The sequence below is a fragment of the Physella acuta genome, unplaced genomic scaffold (genome assembly GCF_028476545.2).
Source record: "Physella acuta isolate Inbredline_101_S28 unplaced genomic scaffold, ASM2847654v3 ptg001281l, whole genome shotgun sequence".
In the NCBI taxonomy this organism is placed as follows: domain Eukaryota; kingdom Metazoa; phylum Mollusca; class Gastropoda; family Physidae; genus Physella; species Physella acuta.
Window position 1 is genome coordinate 1 of NW_026732796.1, and position 20,512 is coordinate 20,512.

A 20,512-nucleotide genomic window follows, 5' to 3' on the forward strand; every position below is an offset into this window, starting at 1 on the left:
CGTCAAGTCAACGTCTGCTGAAGTTTCAATAGCCCAGGGCGTGTAATGACAGGCTTAATACCAGAGATTGGTTATGTCCCTGCACATCACTTTTTGATCTATCACAACTGATGAACTTTATTCACCGTAATTATAGCCTACATAATTTATCTGGTATGCCGAAAAAAAAGACTAAAATTGAAAATTATACACCTTTATGTTATGTGACCTAATCAAACTTAAGAAATAATTTAAACAGTGAATGTACGTTTTTATTCTTCTTCTTCGTTCTTAATTCTAGTATGTGTTTAATTTTGGCTAGTATTCACGTCCCAACAACTTACTTCCTTGTGTGGTTGATGTGGTTATGACGGTGTGGTTATGACGGTGTGATTATGATGGTGTGGTAATGACAGTGTGATTATGATGGTGTGGTAATGACAGTGTGATTATGATGGTGTGGTAATGACAGTGTGATTATGATGGTGTGGTAATGACAGTGTGATTATGACGGTGTGGTTATGACGGTGTGGTTATGGCAGTGTGATTATGGGTGTGTCTAAACATTGACTAAATGTTAGTCAATGTTTCTAGATAGATGTCCTCAACAAAACGTTGACAACATCCTGAGTTTATGACAGAAAGGCCATGCGTTTAGTACGAAGACTAAGAAAAGTCTGGTTTAGAGACCTAAATTTATGCTGAGTTATGCGGAGTCACGAATTATGCTTATGTAACCACATTTTTTAGATTCAGCACGGATAAAGCACGCTTAGCGATCTGAAAATGGATCAAATTGTTAAGATTTAGCAGACAGAAAGCACTCGAAGCGATCTGAAAGTGATGTTATTGTTAAGATTTAGCAGACAAATAAAGCACGCTTAGCGATCTAAAATATTGTTGTAATTGTTAAGATATAGCGCAGATAAAGATGGATGTATTTGTTAGAAAAAGTTTGAACTACTTTAATCAACCACACCTGATCAAGAAATGTTATATGAGATTTTCTCCCCCACCCCCCCCCCCTCCCCCACCCCCCCACCCCACCTACTCTACAGTCGGGAAAGGAAAATTGAGTTTTGAGTGAAAGTATTGAAACCATGACGTCACTTTTTAAAATGGAAAACGAAAAAAAAAATTTACCGTCCTAGTTTTTAAGGGGGGAGGGGGGGTTGTCGTCTGGCCTTGACCTGCCAATTTTTCTAATGATTTAACAAACTAGACGCTCAAACATCATTGACCCACACAACCTGCTGACACACCCAACAGCTGGGTCCGACTTTGTTGAAGTGGATTGGTGAGAGATCCAGTTATAAGGCTCGGACATAAATGTCAAGCATCTAAATACTGGGAATGGCGGAGTGGGGGGGGGGGGGTCTAATAGACGAAGTGACGGTGAGCTAATAGGGGGGGGGGGGTATGATACAGCAGACATTTTAGTTTTAGGTTTATTAAAAATAAAAAAGTCTTTTTAAAAATACAAACATAGTTTTTTTTTTCTTTTTAACAATGCTATTGAATATAAATGAACCCTTGTGGGCATAGTGCTGACAACACAATCCCTTATGCCGAGGTCAATAAAACAGATCAATTATATTTAACATGCTTCATGGACCTACAGGTTAGAAAAGGTTCTTTACTTCTGTGTGTGGGAGGGGGGGGGGGGTCTGGCATTTGTTAGTTTTGTCACATATGCCCTGTTCGTGATGTATGAAACAATGCGCATGTTCACGAGCGTATTCCTGAGTCGGCATTTTCATTTTTCTTATTGTGGTTATTTTAAAAAATGTGCATCACCAGTTGTTTTTTATGCACACACACATAACTGTATCGTCGCCATGTTGTATTTCCTAAACACAAGGCGTATCGAATACGGTATCGATACCACAGCACACCCTGAACTTTCCGTACTCAACCTTAAGTCAGAACAGAACAACGATACAGGCAGAAACATAACCTTTGAACCCTGAAGAATATATTATTGTGGAAATGGTGGAAGCTTAAGCGAATGTTTGCAAACAGTAATGATACAAACAGGTAGTGTTAGTATCCTCGCATACTAAAGATAAGTAATGTACAGTTTCGTTTCGACCCAAGGTCTTCGTGAGCACACAACCCTCAAGCAGCCGATGTTTTAAATGAACAAGTATTTTTCATCTCACTCCCTAACACCACGACCCCCCCCCCCCCCAAAAAAAAAAAAAAAAAAAAAAACCAAATACGTTGTCCAAATGTCTTCTAACTACGTCTCTTCGCTTGGATATGGTGGCCTTTATTCAAGGCGTGTTTAAAGTGTCGAGCTAAGCCCAAAATTGTGTCACTGTTTGTCTCCCTTTAATTTAGTCTTTACCACACTGTTGTGTGCTGACGAAGAACTTTGCTCGGAAAGACCTCAGTACTTGAAATTATCCTTAATTTGTGAGGATACACCTTCTAATATTACATATTCGTAATATTACTAAAGAATATTTTGTGTCCGCTGAAGAGCACAATAAAAATTTAACTTTAAAAAAAAAAACATTTCGTTTAAATGGCAGTAAAACAAAATGATTGTAAAAATCGTATGATATCGTCATTTCTCCGCGAACACCAAATACTCTCGCAGCCTGTGCCTTCTTGTCCCCACACAATACGTGAAAATGAAAACTCAGCTTTAAATTGAACGTTTTGTTTTCGAGAGTACACGCTAACAGCTGTGTACGCCGTTCTATTTTTACAAAGTTATCACGCACTATAAACAAACCAGAATAAGCTAGTGCTAAATTGGGTCATGTCGGAGTCGTGTTTATTTCACTGAGATAATGACCTTTGCTTGTGTTATAAAGGTCAAACTTCCTGTGTAGAGCAGTGTGTTTCATTTTGCAAGCGGTGAGCAGGACTGTGAACATATTGATAAACACACCTGGAACATGAATTATATGATTGTATTGTTATGAGCACTTGATCGATTTTTTTTGCTCACAGCAGATGACAACAGATAAGATCGGAGTTTTTAGTTTCTCAGCCGTTTTTTTTTTTTAACTTCCTCACAATAGTTCAAGGCATATTTACCAATTTAGATTAGAGCTGAATTTTAAGACAAGGTTGCTTGTTACTGTTATCTATTCAAGTCACTGTGCGACACATATTTTCGTTAGAAAAACAAAGGTTAATCAATTAGTGATCACAAGTGACATACGTGATTGTTCAAATTTAAAAGGTGTAGTCACAGGTTACTTACGTTGCTAAACGTGGTCTCAGGTCACGTACGTGATCATTCAAACTTACAAAGTGTGATCACACGTCACGTAAGTTCAAGGTGTGATCTAAAGTCACGTACAAAATCATTTTAGTTCGCAATGTGTGATCTCAAGAAACATAGGTGAGCACAGGTCAGCGATCATAAGGCGGTTATTTTAATTTACAAGTTGTGATTACTAGTAGCATGCATCCGTGATCATTTACAAGGGCTTACAACTTGAATATATATTTGTTTTAAATATTGATTGAATGTATTTAAATTTCTGTCGTGCTTTTATCTAACGTATAGTATAGCCTATAGACCTGCTACTTCCAGTGAAGTGTTTCTTCCAGACTTTTTTTCTACGGGGGGGGGGGGGGGGGGGGGGGGGGGGCACTTGAAATTCTCGGGGAGGGGGGTGGCGGACACTGTTTAAAGTATATATTTTCTATGTAAATTCCATTTTGTTCTGGGGACGGTAGACTCTTCGAAGAGATGCCTGGAAGAAACACTGCTCCAGTGTTTGTATAGCCTATAGACCTGCTACCTCCAGTGTCCTATAGCCTATAGACCTGCTACCTCCAGTGTCATATAGCCTATAGACCTGCTACCCCCAGTGTCGTATAGCCTACAGACCTGCTACCTCTGCGGCGAAACCAGAAGACATCCACAACACTTTAGTGAGATGTAATTATACTTTATAAACATGTTGGAAATATGCGGGATGTGTATCGAGGTTAAGAATGTGAGGTGGGTGGGTGGGGGTGAAGAGTTGCTTGCCACTAGTATTAATTAGACTTCCGGTATATATTTTCCCAGTTCGCTAGGTCTGGTGTCGCTGGTGAGGTAACTGGACCCCACCTCCTATAATAACTTTGCATTTTCAGTTTGGTGTCACCCGTCTCCCCACTACTATAATATGTTTAACTGGATAAAACATTGCTTTACTGTAAATTTTACACATTTTTTTCTATTTGATGTCACCAGGTTTCGGAACTCCCCCGCCCCTACATAAAGACGCTATTGCATGCAGCTCCCCCCCCCCCCCCCCCCCCCACTTCATGTGTATCAATCAAACACATGCGATTCAAATGGACATTCTGTGATTTCATCGTTAATGCTAGAAAGAATATTGACTCCGTGTAAAGTAATACCAGACAAATCCTTCCGTACACCCAAGAAGCAATAACTGAGCAGACTGGATGTATGAAAACTTGGCCTTGTATGAATGAACTTCGGTGACATAAAGCCCCTGTCCCTGTCCTACTAGGCTGGCTGAAACGGTTTCAGTGAAACCGTCACGAGATCTGACTAATTTAGTAACGACAGTTTTTTTCCCCAGAACCGTTTCATCGAAATAGATTAGAATTGTAAGCATATAAGCATTTTAGTTGAAACCTATTGGAATTTGATGCTCTGGTTTTACGATAAAAAGAAAAAAAAATCTTGACCGAAGTACAGAAGCACTGAGTATATCGGTGTATAGCCGCTGGGAGAAGAGATAGCTAGGCAGAAGAAAGGTTTATTGGCCTACAAACTGTTGTCATATGAAGCTGTAGTTACCTACAAACTTACAGGCCCTAAAGAAGTTTAATCAGAGCCTTAAAAAGGTTCAAAGGTCATTTTCTACCTGCCAGTGCATATTGTCAACAACAATAGCAAACATCAGTCATGTTAACTATATTCTTATGCCCTTATTGTGAACATTAACAAACATAAGGCATGTTTTACTTGGCGGTTTTCCTATGCAATCCTTCCTATACATAACTTTCTTGTATAAACTAACATAATGCTATGATTGACCCAGAGGCGTAGCGACCCTTCCCGGGGACAAACTTTCGATTTGCACCCCCCCCCCCCCCTCGAACTTTTGGTTTGCCCCCCCCCCCCCATCAAACTTTCGATTTGGCGCCCCCCCCTAAGGTCGGCGCCCGGGGACATATGTCCCCCCCCCCGCGCCCCCTCGCTACGCCTCTGGATTGACCTACTATCCCAATGTGTAGCTAGTCAACAAAATATGATAACCGTCTAAGCATCAAGTTTTTTGCTACCAATGGCATCTACGGCGTATAGATTCTATCAAAGGACTGAGCCTGTAGTTAACTATTTGATAATCTCGACGCCCTGTGTAAGCCTGGGTTAATCTTGCAGTTATCAATCAATGGAAACGTAAGCTGTTGTATGTGATCAAATTTCCGAGTGTATACCAACTTATCAATCAAGAAAGTTATACATAATTGTAACAACTGTCTAGTATTAAGCTCAACGTATGTACTCACCATTGTGCTCACGATTTTACGGAATTAGACGTACGTGTGCAAGTATTTATCCGACTATGACACTCGACCAAAATCTTTATCCCACTGTGACACACGACCAAAATCTATTTTACATACCACCACGCGCCACTGAACAGTCAGCTTGGGGGGAAATTTCTCGCACGCGCAGGCAACACGTGGTTTATGTCGGCTGAAAGATGATTATTGGATGCTGGGTGAGCTTCAGTCCAGCTGGTGGATGGGGAGCTAAAACTGTCGATGTAAGGGTGACACCTTCAGCTGTATGTAATACATTCTATCTGACACCTTCAGTTGTATGTAATACATTATGACAGCTATGCTGTATGGCCGGGATGTTTTAATAAGTCCCGTTTAAGAGTATTTAAAAGCTGCTGGATTCTTTAATTACTTTAACTGAAACACCAATCGTACATTTCGTTATTTTGTTTGTGAAATAATAACTTTGAGAAATATCGCAGACAAAATTTCTGATAAACTATTGATTTGGTGCAAAAAAAATCTTGACAAGAAGAGTTAAACTCCCTGAATTTGGCACGTAATGAAAATAGCCAAGATAGATTTATTGACAGAAGGTAAATGATGTAAGGTTTCATTGGAGTTGCGTGGAAATTTGTTCACCACAATCAGAGCACTCTTTGTTTTCTAGTGAGGCCTAATATAGAATCTATATAATGTAAACAAAATTAAACATGACAGTTTAAAATGATAAATAATTAAATGTGCCATTTTTAAAGTAACATTAATTTAAACGTAATTATTTTTTACTAATGAATAGATTGTGGTGCTGAATATAATCTGGGAGATAAGATAAAGTTAAAAATTAAACAAACACACACACAAATGGGACGCCTTAGTTGAGTTGGACTTGACGAGCACATGATGCTATTTGGAAAGTCTGGCGTTCGGATCCCGGGCTGATGGACGTCCCTGAGTCCATCCCGCTCTGATGGGTATCTGACTTATGTTAGGGAAAATACATGTTGCTGTGCATAGTGCTGATCACACTATCCCTTCAAATGCCGAGGGTATCGAAAGACGTGAACTCTACTTGCCCGGTGGACCGCTGGGTTAGAAAGGTTAACTTTTACCCGAAAAAATCTAATCTACGTCAAAATTTGGAACACAATTTGTTCAAACATCATTATCAGAAGTTGTAGTTGGATGCAGTAGTTTGATTGTAGTTTTGTCATAATAATTGGACGATAACAATAACATGGAATCAAGGATGGATCAATGTTTGTATACTGGGTGTATAAGTAACTAGAAACTATAAGACATGTTGCCATGCACTATAAAGAGATCTAAATGTACACATCACGAATTCCCGATTTTTGCGCGGCGCACCATAGTTGCTTGCTAGTAGAGAGACGTCACATTTCAAGTTTCCCCGCGAACTTGTATCACACGCACTTCCATGGCTTGCTCAGGTTGTGACGTCATCTGCATAGGCAGTGCTCTCCATGGGTGATGCCGCAGCATTGTGAAGCCAATCCCTCACGATGCCGAAATCTTTTATTTACTCTGTGCGGAATTATGGATCAAGAAAGCAATTAGATGATGACAATCAAGATAAGTGTAAGTGACATTAATGACCATATCTGTATTTTAATTAGTTGATACTATTAACTCCATATTTTTGTACCTTATTTCATCCCCGCTGTTTGTACACACTTTGCGCACCATTCTTCACGAACACAAATAAAATGCTTTTTTGTTTTGTTAAGACTTATTGGAGGGTTATTATTCTGTAGATTATATTAATTATACAAATGTGTAAGCTAATATGGTTCAAATCTACATGATGCGACCAAGACATGTTTACACACACTGAGTGTGACGCAGTCATGTCGCACATCACACTTATGTGTGGACTTGCCTTCACTGAAGCAATATTTTGCCTAGATCTAGATAGTAATAACAACAATAAATGTAATGTTTACATTTTAGAAATCTGACATTTCCTTTGTTTTTACTTGAAATGCAAATTACATTAATTCTAATTTTTTGTTACTTTTAAAATCAAAATAAAAGTAGGCCTATTATTAGTATTAGTTATTTTTTTTTTTTAATTTGTCTAAATACTATATAGTTAAAAAGTGTTATAAAATTATTGAAGAATAGTTCAAGACAGTGTTTCTTCTAGACTTTTTTCTCTTGGGGGAGTATTATATTTTCTATGTAAATTCCATTTCGTTCGTTCGGGGGGGGGGGGGGGGGGGGGCATCCACCTCTCAACCCCCCCATTCCCCGAAGAGATGCCTAGAAGAAAATCTGGTTCAAGGCAAAAAACTCACGCTTATGATAAAATTGAACTATTTACTTAATTAAATTCTCTAGATGTTACATACAAAGTCTTAAGATAACTAATGAAGCAGTCACACCAGTGATGATTGACGATTTTAACTAACAATGTAGGATGTCAACCCTGATGTCCCTTTATACGCTTGAATTTCTTCGTTTTTTTAATGGTTATAGGCGTATGCACGTTATTCAACTCTTTCACTTGTATTTATTTTGTTTTGAGAAAACCACGTCTCTAAATATTACTTTTAGAATCAAACAGGACCGATAACTCAATCCATGGTTTTACAAGGTAGTTGCCCTTAGTGCAAGATCGTTCATTTTTTAGCTTTGGAGTTCTTCTATAAAATGACTTCACAAAGACTATCCACTAAACCTACTCCTAAAATTACAACACAGAGTATGCTCTAATCGAAACAGTTTAAAATAAATTACAATTACAAAGAAAATGGATGTTTTTGTCATTTTTATGATGTAGTGTTACACACAAGTGTAGCTAGAATACATTTTCCACTTGACATCCACCACTCAAACTGGTAAGTGGTCATGTATGAATAACCCAACTGTGTATAGCCCTACAGGTAAAATGTTATTTGTGGGATGGTGATTCTATGCTGGATATTCCAATCTAATATTGTAGCGTCTTGACAAAGTTTGGTGGGATTTTTGCCTGCCTTTGCTCTATTTTCAAATACAAGTGGGTGGAGTAAGGTGGGGGCTTTTCTTCTCCGTTGGGCCAGTTTATTTGAATGTCATTTAATCCCCACCACTGCCTTACCTGTGATTAATTAAAAACAAAGCTTTATGAAAACTTCTGAGATAATCACCTCCACACAAAAAGTTTTAATGGTAATGTTTGAATTGTATTTCAGCCAATGATCTAGAAGACATGATGGGACCCACTAAAATGGTGATGTTTGTATTTCAGCCAATGATCTAGAAGACATGATGGGACCCACTAAAATGGTGATGTTTGTATTTCAGCCAATGATCTAGAAGACATAATGGGACCCACTTAAATGGTGATGTTTGTATTTCAGCCAATGATCTAGAAGACATGATGGGACCCACTAAAATGGTGATGTTTGTATTTCAGCCAATGATCTAGAAGACATGATGGGACCCACTAAAATGGTGATGTTTGTATTTCAGCCAATGATCTAGAAAACATGATGGGACCCACTAAAATGGTGATGTTTGTATTTCAGCCAATGATCTAGAAGACATGATGGGACCCACTAAAATGGTGATGTTTGTATTTCAGCCAATGATCTAGAAGACATGATGGGACCCACTAAAATGGTGATGTTTGTATTTCAGCCAATGATCTAGAAGACATGATGGGACCCACTAAAATGGTGATGTTTGTATTTCAGCCAATGATCTAGAAGACATGATGGGACCCACTAAAATTGTGATGTTTGTATTTCAGCCAATGATCTAGAAGACATGATGGGACCCACTAAAATGGTGATGTTTGTATTTCAGCCAATGATCTAGAAGACATGATGGGACCCACTAAAATGGTGATGTTTGTATTTCAGCCAATGATCTAGAAGACATGATGGGACCCACTAAAATGGTGATGTTTGTATTTCAGCCAATGATCTAGAAGACATGATGGGACCCACTAAAATGGTGATGTTTGTATTTCAGCCAATGATCTAGAAGACATGATGGGACCCACTAAAATGGTGATGTTTGTATTTCAGCCAATGATCTAGAAGACATGATGGGACCCACTAAAATGGCAACTCGCTCAAAGACAAAGCCAGGTGGGAAATCCTTACATGACTACCTGTTACCATGGCAACTGCCTTTGAAAATCCCTGGTTCTACAAGAAACAATGTGGTTGTCAAGCGTAGAGAAACCAAGTCCCGGTCATATCATCACCTCAGTCTAGTCACTCGTTTCTACTTAGGCATGAGAGTAAGAACTTATTGATGCTCATTGGTAGTTTAATGTGGCTCATCTCATATGTCAATGTACTGGATTAAAGTAGTTTAGTAGAGTTCATCTGATGCATTGAAATCCATAAGTATAGTAATTTAATAGGGTTAACCTGATATGTTCATTTTAAGAAGTAAGGTAGTTTATAAAAAAAAAATATCAGCATAAAATTTTTAACCTGGTATGTTGATATTTATGAATGTAGTAGTTTAACATGATTAAGATTGTATGTATGTATGTATGACTATATTTATTAATAGTGTAATATAGTTAACCTGGTATGTTTATATTCATGAGTGTAGAATATATTTGTAATTTAATATGGTTAATTGAATATTTTGGTAATGCTAAACTTTCTCACTAATAGTAATAGGCCACTGGCTGAATAAATACAACTGTAGCAATTCTGTGCATATTTAAGATAAATATACTATGTAATTAATATTGTTCAAACTGACATCTTGAGTTAAAGAGTGCAGTTGGTCATAAAGTTTGATAAAGCTAACAGTTTTGATTCAACTTAACCATCTTTCAGATGTCAAGAATTCGCTCAACAAAGCACGGGCCAAGAACAATCCCAGTCAACCACAATCACGACTGTTCACATAGATCCCACCACCTGCCTAGGAATCTGCACCACAGACATGATAAACAAAGCCACTGCCCAGTGGATGGACTGAGGCTCAACTCAAACACAAGTGACACTGTTGTGACAAGAAGTCAGTCTGAGTTATCTGCCCTAGGTGAGCTCTCTTGTGCCAAGTCATGTTTCTAATTCTTACTTCAATCTCACTCTCTTAAATGCAACATATATACACTACATTTGCAACAAATTGAAGACATTTTTTAAATAATTAGAGAAATGTATTAGGAATATCTAACTAAAATGAATTTTTAAAATGAAAACACACCTACACAGGTTTAAGACAGCACACATTGACATGTCTAACACATATACACTGCTCAACAGTATCAGCCAATACTTCAAGTTCCCTTACAAATCTTATTTTATTCATTTGTACATAATTATTACAAACACACATATACTTACAAAACAGGAAAAAATAGCCTCAACTGTTATTATGATAATCTTTCTTCAACTGTTAGACAATACCTCATTGTTTAGTGTTTTAATTTATTTCATATTTTTATTCTAGCAAACTCTAAAGAAAATACCAGAAAGCAAGTTGGCACAAAGCAAAATATTTCACCAAGTACTAAAAAAAGTCTTACAAAAGAAATGGAAAATGAGGAATCAAAAAACCAAAAGCTAAGACAGATTCACAAGAAAGAACCAATTCAGTCACATACTAGTCAACCACAGCACTGTGTAGTAAATCAATCAAACACAAAGAAAGAGAGAAAAATTATTATAAGGAGAACAAACTCTGATTTTAGCATTCACACGGATTCAATCATCAAGTGCAGAAATTTGCAATCAGAAATTTCTAGAATTCAGAATTTAAACTCAAAAGAAAACAGCAATGATACAACAATTGGGAACACAACCTGTAAGGCTAGTGTGAATCAGTGTGATACAGACCAAAGAACTGGCTCTAATCCTACAGAACAGGCTCATTGTGATGCTTCCCCAGGTAGGACAAAAGTAGGAAATGATGTGGTCCCTAAACTATCATCTGATGTTCAACAAAGTCCAAATACAGATGTTCAAACCATCTCAAGCATCTCAGCCACCACACAGCATCCAAACTCTACCCCAGCCTCAAACCAACAAGAGCTTTACAAATGTGCCTCAAACCAACAAGAGCTTTACAAATTTGCCTCAAACCAACAAGAGCTTCACAAATTGTCTACAAGAAAACAAGGGACTGAAACTGATCAGAATAATCTTGGTCAACTACACACTGCAGGACAGGTGTACAAGGACATGGCTCAAGGGTTTGGTGTATCAAATAATTTGAACGTTGTCTTAAAGCAAAGTCTGGATACTAATAAAGAAAATATGGAGACAGGTACTCCAAATGATGAAACCCTGGGGAAAAATAATAACTTCATCAGCCAACATCAGTTACAACATTTTTTATCCCACACAGAAGACTCATTAAAACTGACAAATCAGTTTTCTAAAAAGTTAAAGATTAACTTACACAATAAAAAGATGGTTTTGACTCAGGGAGATTTAATGAATGCTGCTGATTGTCTGAACTCCACAAAAGATGAAAGTTCTACTTATTCCAAACAGATGATTGAAAACCTTGAATTTTTGCAACAAAACAAAGAAAATATTGATACAACTAGCAAGGTGAAGGCTGGTCAACATCTGGTGACTAGTGTCATCAAAGAAGTGAAGTCTAGGCTGCCAAAGCTGAAACCAACCACTCCTGGCATCTTGCCATTTAATGCGGCATTTGGACAGTTGCGGGTGGCAACTTTTGGCACCAACACGCCTGTGTTTGTAACCACTGGACCATTGCAGTCCATGGGTGAAGAGAAGAAAAACATCTTGTTTATTGATAGTAATCCTGCTTTATCTGTGGGGAATGAGATGAATGATACCTCAGGTCAGCTTTCACACCAAACTAGCTCCTTTATAATAAACAGCTACAAAGGTCAAACTACGTTCACTAAAACATCAAATGTTAGCACCACACCCGGGACAGCTAAATGCCTTTATGTGGCACAACATGGCCACCAGTTTAATACTGAACCCAGTCCTTCAGCATCAAAAGCAGGTGACCTCACAGACCCAAGCAAACATTTATACACAGCCATGCCTGCATATGATGAGCTAAAGCTTGCCCCCAGCAGCTGTGGTACATCTACACAAGAATCTTTACCACAGTTCAAACAAAGGCTTGTCAGTCAAATGGCAGAGAGCAGTTCCAGACCAAACAGTATAGCTCAGCTCTTCAAGATGTGTCACAGTGCTCCTCCAGCATTCATGCAAGCTCAGGCACCCAATAAATTTCCAATCTTCAGAAAAAATCTGGCCACTTCAGCCATGTCTCAAATCAACTTTAACCAAACAAGTGAGAACAGGAAAGGGACGAAGCAAACAACAGCAACCCCACTACCAACAGCCAACGAGAGAAGTCAAACGACCCAGGGTAGCTGTCCCCAGGCAAAAAATGTCTTTCTCTCTCCTCCTGGGTTTATGGACTATACACACCTAAAGGCTCCAGTTCCAGATTTCCAGAATGGTGTTCAGATGGTTTCAAATGATCTAAGATGCACTCTTAATTTACAAATAGCTTTCCTCAGTCGCCCTCTCATCAAGACTTCAGACAATTCAACTGCTGCATTGTTACAGTTAGAGAATGTTGACAGTGGGGTGAATATTTTTAAACCTAGCAGCTTGCAAATCCCAGGATTTGGTCCCATAGAGTCCCACAACCTCCACAACAAAGGTCTCATTTTCCCCACACCAGCGGCTGATTTACTCAGCAATGTGGCCCATTCTCCCCCACTCTTCCTGCAGGGCATGGAGAAAGGAAAAACTTTACCTCATTTATCCAGTCCGAAAGAATCCTTCAATTCAAGACTAGATTTGCAAGGTATGTTAATGAATGCACCAGCACAGGAGTTGGTACCAGCTGAGGGTAAGGTGAACATGTTTAGTAAGGACCACAGGTATGACAAACCAAAGTCAAAGGTCATGAAAAGTCCCAGAAACATTTTCTCCAAAACCACAGAAGCAGAGGGTAGCGATGCTACTCTGATGGCAACAGACGAAGGTGCCGTAAATTCTGCCATCGTGCCGAAGAGAAGGGGAAGGAAGAGGAAATGGCCGAGCCCTACGTCAGGCAGTGAAGACACTGCTCAAAGTTCGAGTGGGTCAAATACAGTGTCGTCAGGTTCTAAAAGCAGCCGCTGTGATAATATGTGTCCACTGTGTTGTCGTATGTTTACACGCTCCTGGCTACTGAAGGGTCACATGCGTACTCACACAGGGGAAAGGCCTTACCTCTGCTCCCACCCATCCTGTGGCAAGGCATTTGCTGACAGATCTAACCTACGCTCTCACATGCTGATACACTCTGTGGCCACACGCAGCTACCCCTGCCCCAAGTGTGGGAGAACGTTTTCTCAGAAACGATACCTCCACAAACACAGCATTGAAGTCTGCAGAATAACTTCTGAGAAACAGTAGCTTGAATATGGGAACAAACAATTTTCATATTGTATTAACTTTATTTTTAATTTATTACAAAATAATTAAGAAATGTGATATATAATTATATTTTAAAATTGTGTACTTGTTTTTACTAGTGCTAATACAAAAATTCATAAATCATTTTCATATTCATTATACATGTCAATATACTGTACACATCTTTATGGCTTCTGACTATTCTTCACATGTGTATATCTTTTCATAACTGCATCACACATCACTGCATGTACTTATTTCATTCAATCACTCAAACACTTCAGGAACTATAGGATACATTTCACCTGTGATTACAGCTGTAATCAAATTAGTGCAATCAAACAAAATGTTACACATTTATTTGAATGAGAAGATCCTACAACTATTAAAATTATATATTTTCAAACTCTGTACTACACACCATAAAGAAAAATGATAAATTAGATTGTTCTAATGATAAATTAAGTTGTTCTGTATGGCTTCAAGTATTAATATATTTTATAAAGATTTAAACAATGTATTAGAATTAAATGTTTGATATACAACCAAATGAATAGTTTGGACGGATTATGAAGTTGTTTTGACAATAAATGATTTGAAACAAAAATGGAGATGTTTCAGGAATGTACATAAAATTAAAAATTTCTATAAAAATATTCCATGTTATTTTGTAACTGTACATATTACTATTAACAAGCTGGTAATGGTAAGACACATTAATATCAATGAATTCTTCCCATAAAACATTGCAATGCTACAAAATATAAAAAGTATTTGAACAATCAAATAGTCATGGTAGACTTAATAAATCAAAGACTCTGTTACATTAGAATCCACTATAACTAGCGACTGTATATCTAAGTTTGAAAGATAGAAATTACAAAGTACATTTTACATTTATGCACAAGTCTAGAAATTAATTATCAAGCCTAATTATTATTATAAATGTCATTCTATGTCAGCCTAACTATAGTATGTGTTCCTAGGCTCAATAATAAACTCTCATCAAAAGGTGTTGACAAAGAGTGAAGGCCACTGTGGTTTTTAAAAACTACTTTGAGGAATAATTTCTGTCTTTCCCAACTGGGATGTATTTGTAAAATTATTTTAGACATCTTTGACATAAACTACACAAAAGATTGGTACTTAACTTTGCATAAAAATGACAGATAACCTGAGATTCTTAAATATTCAAACTTAAGAAAATTTGTCCTTGATCCCATTGTGCATCAAGCCTGGGCTTTCAACAACAGTGGGCACCAGCTGATGCTGGAATACAAAGATCTTCACCTTGTTGAAGATGTAGAGGAAGATGAGCAGCACAGAGACATACTGTACCCAACCCCACTTGATCAGGTTCCAGAAGCCAGGAGTATAGCTGAGAGAGGGGTTAAGAAATTTTAAACAAATAAATCAAACGATTTATAAGATTTGTATTTAGTTTTAAAAAGCATAGTATTGTTACTACTTCGAGATTAAAAAATAAAATTAAAACAAAACTAATATAAGAAAGTGTAGGTTAAAAAAAACTGATAAAAGAAAAAAAAATTAACAAAAACAATTAGCTTAAAAATGCGCTATGTTTAGACTTGTAAGGAGGGTAAGTAGCCATCACAATCTCCAGCTTCTCTTTATTAAACTGAAGAGCTAACTAGACCAATCCTTGCCCTTCATTTATTTATTTTGACAAAAATAAAATTACAATATTTTTACAATTTTCTTTTGCAAAAGGATACGAAATTGATTCCTCTGGGTAATTAATAACAGCAGAGATTTTAAATGGAGTGTCTGCTGCACGTCCTGATGCCCATATTTTGTTGGCGTCTTGCAAAACGGTTGTAACTGTAGAGCAGATATTAATTGAAACATATAATGTTAGAAATATATTTATCTATTACTAACAATATACTCTATTCCATTGTAACTAGATATAAATAATACACAAGACAAAAGAAAATAATTATTAAAACAGTGTTGAATAACTCAATTTATTACCATTTCTGTCAGTGTAGTTTCTAAAAATTGTGGCTAAGGAATATGTATCAGCATATGGACTCAGAGGGTTTACTAAAGTATCCTGAAATGCATTTTTGATTTTTAAATTGATAAGAATTATACAGAATTTTAAAATACATTAGATTTAGAGTAGTTTTATGACATGAAAGTGATCACAAGCTACTGTTATATTGTGGAACATTATTTATACAATACAACTTTTTTTAAATTATAATTATTTCAATTAACAATAATTAATGCAAACTTTTAAAATGAGGGCCAATCCTCCAGAGAGTGGTAAATATTTTTTTTGCAACCAAAATGCAACATAAGGATGCATCCCTACTTACAAAGAATATAATTTAAAAACTATATTTAATCTAAATAGTAAACCTCTTTGAACTTACATTAAATCTAACATCTGTTCCCCTATGTCCCAGCAGCTGCTTTTGTCTCATTCTTAGATCCCCAAACACATGGAGACTAGCACCAGGAATACAAGAAGTGTATTCAATATAGCCTAGTGACTCCATGTGAAATTGAGAAAACTTCTGTTCAGTTTGAGAAAAAATATGATCATTGAATAATAATAAATTAACTAGTATAAAATAGAGCTATAAAACTACAAACATAAGATTAAAACATGAAATGCGGTCTGCTTTTTTTAAAATAACAAATGCTAAAGAATAAAAGTTGTAAACTAGAAGATAACCACTTCCAGAAATGTTAGCTGTATTATTTACACTTGAATAAACTCTATATCAAATTTTAAGAAGTATTTTTAATGTTAAAAGATTCATTTTGAAAGGTAACTTTTTTTACCCTTAATCTGTAATAAAAAAATAATAGAAGTTTTGTTCCAACAACTTGATCCTCTCCAGCCATTGGTATCTCAAGGTCCAGGTTCAAACGGTCATACTTTCCATCACCATTAAGATCATCTTCTCTTGCCTGTTGATTTATTCAATAAATATTGGTAAAAGTAAATCATTATTTTAACTAATCTGAATTTTTTTAAAAACTAAAAAAAGATGTGGCATGGCAAATACCTTTACTATTGGAATTCTTAGCTGTGATTGCAGAAGCTGGTTGTACTGTTGAAAGGTACTATAAACAATCGTCTTAGGTCCATTCTGAAGATCCAAAAGCAAAATAAGTTCTTTCTTAAAAGCAATATTAGGTTGTTCCCTATATGTTGCTTCTCGTAACCAAAATCCTGTGAAAGATAAAAATGATATCTTTATATCAAAATGTATAGGCCTATTTGAAGTATTGTGTGCTCCACATAATCAGATATGGCAGGAAACAGATTGGTACCGCAAAATGCATATTCGGTCTTCGCCGTTCATAAACTTTCTAACCAGACATCGTTCGGGGATTTTGTTTATACTGATATATAGAGCAAGGTTTTTACAAGCTTCGTTAGCAACATTTTTGTGGAATTCGTTTTTTATGACATTTTGTGCCGCGGCGAAGGATGCGAAGTATGCAAATCTAGACGGAATGGATCTACTTGGAAAGTACGTGTACTGCACTAATGAGGTAAGAAATAATATTTTGCAAAAATAACTATTATTTTTTTATGGATTTTTCATTAGAAATGATTGCTGTAAATTATGAAAGTAAAAAAAAGTATATTTGAATGCGTTTTTTACTTTAATTTGAACAAAATGACTGCCAAAAATTACGACACATCGGCGTCGCTGAAAGCGGGAATTTCAGTTAATTTTTTACGGATATAAAATTGTATTTTTTTACTCCGAAGCATGTATTTAAATAACAGTTAAGTTAAATCTATTTAATTCTGTAAAATATAATTATTATTTTGCCGTAGATACTTTTTTTTATATTTTTAATGATTTTCTGTCGCGGAAAATCGGTATTCGCACCATGCACGCACACGTAGTAAAACTAGACTTATCTTTAAAACACGAGAATCTTGAGCACACTGCGAATAACAAAGTTTTTAAATTTTAGTTTACTTTTGACTTTAAGCCATTTGTTTTAAATCGAAATTAATTGATAATGTAATTATTTCAAAGTAAAAATTTTCCGTCGCAAATTGGGTTCTAACCTTCGCCACTGAACCAGCCTACGCACGACATTCGCGCGAGTCTGTTTCTTCGCAATAGTCTGTATAGTGTCGAGGGCTAATTCTAAAAAGAATCGAGTCCTTACTAATCTAATGTTTATTAAAATTAGGTACAATTGTTGGAACGCATGAGAAATAACAAATTAATATTTCTTTAAATCTATAGCCAAAAGAAAGTAGAACTTTATAACTCTGTAAATTATGAATCGAGTGACGGCTGTCGTGAAAACGGGAGCCATTTTACTCTTTTTTTTAGGGTGACCTACTTTTATTATATAATTTTAAAATTCATCGATTTGATAAGCAGCTGAGTAGATGACTACGCATGCGATATGGCTGGCACGTTTTGGGATAGGGATCGAGTACACCATAGAATTTTTTTTCTTAGAACTAAGCGTATTTTTTTTTTAAATCAAAAGATACTTACATATCAGTTGTTGATTTCAATTTCATTATAGATCTAATCACTAACTTCAGTTTTTAAAAGTGATTTTGCTTCTAGAACTAGCGTATTTTCAAAATTACGTAGATTCTAAATCTAGATCTATTCACTTACTATTTGACAACCGTGTCAGTAAAATGAGGTCACCGCTTCCAGATTCTTAGGTTTTAATTATGTTTGTCATTTTGATCTATTATAAGTAGCATTAAAACAACTGCATCTATTATCAACATTGTTTTTATATGCCAGTTCTAATTATACATTCTGTTCATTACCAATTCTAATGAAATCGTATCAGGCCCTAACACCCTGTTCACCTACACTGACACTACACTTGAATGACGCCACAGACAGTCGTAACTTTAAATTAATGTTCAAAGTACTAAACAATTATAATTAGCCATGTAAATGCTGCAACTATATTAAAAATTGGCATATAGACATATTTTATTAATTATGTTTTTTATATAGACCTTCTATATTTAACTCTATTTTTTTCTTCCCCAGAGTGTTTCTAAAAGCCAGAATTTTAAAGGGGAGGGCGGTCGTTTTTTTTCTCAAGAATAATTATAGAAATAAGCTATAAACTGGTATATTTTGTAAAGTTTGACATAATTACAAATAAATGTATGCCTAAGTGACATTTCTGTGTAATTATATCGTTAATTTTGTGAATTTCGTGGATTTTTGGACCTCACTACATTTAGATGTAAAAAAAAATCTCAGTTGAGTGAGTGTGGTTAATCTACATTTTGAACGTGATGTAAATGTCTAGTGCTATTAATTTTTATATTTTTGAATTCCTCGATTGTTAAGCAACAAAATTGATATATAATATGTCAATATTTGTTACTTTGAAAATTGGCGAAAATCGACCCTAAAAGTAGATGCTTGAGGGTTGAATCTGTTTCCTGCCATATAAGAAATATTATAAATAGGCTAATTGTTGATGCTTCCTAAATATAAAATGCTCATTTTGCAATGGCAATGCCTGAAACAGAGAAGTATCAGTCAATAAAAATTTCTTATAGGCCCAAACAATAACTTGTACAGTGTACAGTCTCACAGAAGTATTTGTATCAATTAAAAAGATAGCCTATATGTTTGATATGTTTTAGGAAAATTGGGTCTAAGAATTTTGAGCACTTGGATTGATACAAAACTTTTATTTAATGGACAAAAACGGAAATTTTCTCATAAGCACTTGCTCAGTGCTCACAATTAATTATTAAATTCATGATTAAACTTGCTTATTATTGGAATTTCCTCATGACACATTTAAAATGCTTTTTAAATTAAAGAAAACCCGTAATAACTAACCATAGCTTCTATAGACAATGATTAACGGTGGAATGAATGTGATAATCAGTATCAGAAACATAAAAAGCGACGCTTTAGATACAATAGACGTTTTGTATCGCCGTAACTCAGGATGAGAAAATATCTCGTATATCGCCATTTTTAAACAAAACAGTTTCGCAGCAAAGTTTTAAAGAAACCGCAGTCATGCAAAATACACCGACATATTTTTTAAATCTAGAAAACTACATTTTGTTAGCCTATTTGTCCAATTATATTACCATATTTTCAGTTATGTTTGTTACGTGTGGTTCTAATAATTATATATATAGGCCTAAAGCCTATGCCATATATATATATATATATATATATATATATATATATATATATATATATATATATATATATATATATATATATATGTGTGTGTGTGTGTGGAGTTTTAAATATACGCATTATTTTCTTTAATAAGAGTTAAGGAAAACGTAGTCCTATCACTAGGCCTATTAGACTTTTTAGTAGATTTTTTACACTATAAAGAATGGTCTTTGTGGTGTCATTTTAGGACAGACCTAAAGTTGTGTCTAAGCATACTTTAACATAGATTTCTCTAGATCTAGTTCAAACTTACTTAATTGGACAGCCACACGACTAAGTAAGACAAATATAATAGATATTTTAAGCTTACATAATAAAATAGTAAAAATAGAAATAGGCCAAAATAATATTATAATACTACTAATTACTATAGTATAGGCCTAAATCACTTCATCAGTAAGTTAAAATACTGTTTAATAATGGTAATGATAAACATAAAAAATC

General features: G+C 35.7%; 2 protein-coding genes and 1 long non-coding RNA gene across 3 annotated transcripts; 2 read left to right on the forward strand and 1 right to left on the reverse strand.

The window, feature by feature from the left end:
- Nucleotides 1-6,820: 6,820 nt before the first annotated feature.
- Nucleotides 6,821-13,890, forward strand: LOC131957952 (uncharacterized). Its single transcript, XM_059322821.1, has 4 exons — nucleotides 6,821-7,074; nucleotides 9,513-9,730; nucleotides 10,287-10,494; nucleotides 10,909-13,890. The coding sequence occupies exons 1-4, from the start codon at nucleotides 6,999-7,001 to the stop codon at nucleotides 13,860-13,862; spliced, it is 3,456 nt and encodes a 1,151-aa protein (XP_059178804.1). The 5' UTR covers nucleotides 6,821-6,998; the 3' UTR covers nucleotides 13,863-13,890.
- A 41-nt stretch (nucleotides 13,891-13,931) lies between these two features.
- On the reverse strand, nucleotides 13,932-19,857 carry LOC131957953 (transmembrane protein 231). The gene is made up of 7 exons (XM_059322822.1): nucleotides 19,712-19,857; nucleotides 16,907-17,073; nucleotides 16,680-16,808; nucleotides 16,265-16,408; nucleotides 15,858-15,939; nucleotides 15,599-15,704; nucleotides 13,932-15,240 (listed from the first exon to the last, which is right to left on the reverse strand). The coding sequence occupies exons 1-7, from the start codon at nucleotides 19,848-19,850 to the stop codon at nucleotides 15,060-15,062; spliced, it is 948 nt and encodes a 315-aa protein (XP_059178805.1). The 5' UTR covers nucleotides 19,851-19,857; the 3' UTR covers nucleotides 13,932-15,059.
- LOC131957954 (uncharacterized) lies at nucleotides 17,812-19,033 on the forward strand. Its single transcript, XR_009389152.1, has 2 exons — nucleotides 17,812-18,770; nucleotides 18,899-19,033. It is a non-coding gene; the product is annotated as an uncharacterized LOC131957954 (long non-coding RNA).
- Nucleotides 19,858-20,512: the final 655 nt, after the last annotated feature.

Excerpts from the sequence above, each read along its gene's own strand:
- LOC131957953 (XM_059322822.1), bottom strand. The coding sequence starts at position 19,850 with ATGGCGATATACGAGATATTTTCTCATCCTGAGTTACGGCGATACAAA. Across the intron at positions 17,074-19,711 it reads CATTGTCTATAGAAGCTATG|GATTTTGGTTACGAGAAGCA; the intron begins GTTAGTTATTAC and ends TATCTTTCACAG. Across the intron at positions 15,705-15,857 it reads AAACTACACTGACAGAAATG|TTACAACCGTTTTGCAAGAC; the intron begins GTAATAAATTGA and ends TCTGCTCTACAG.
- LOC131957952 (XM_059322821.1), top strand. The coding sequence starts at position 6,999 with ATGCCGAAATCTTTTATTTACTCTGTGCGGAATTATGGATCAAGAAAG. Across the intron at positions 9,731-10,286 it reads GTTTCTACTTAGGCATGAGA|ATGTCAAGAATTCGCTCAAC; the intron begins GTAAGAACTTAT and ends ACCATCTTTCAG. Across the intron at positions 10,495-10,908 it reads GTCTGAGTTATCTGCCCTAG|CAAACTCTAAAGAAAATACC; the intron begins GTGAGCTCTCTT and ends TTTTTATTCTAG.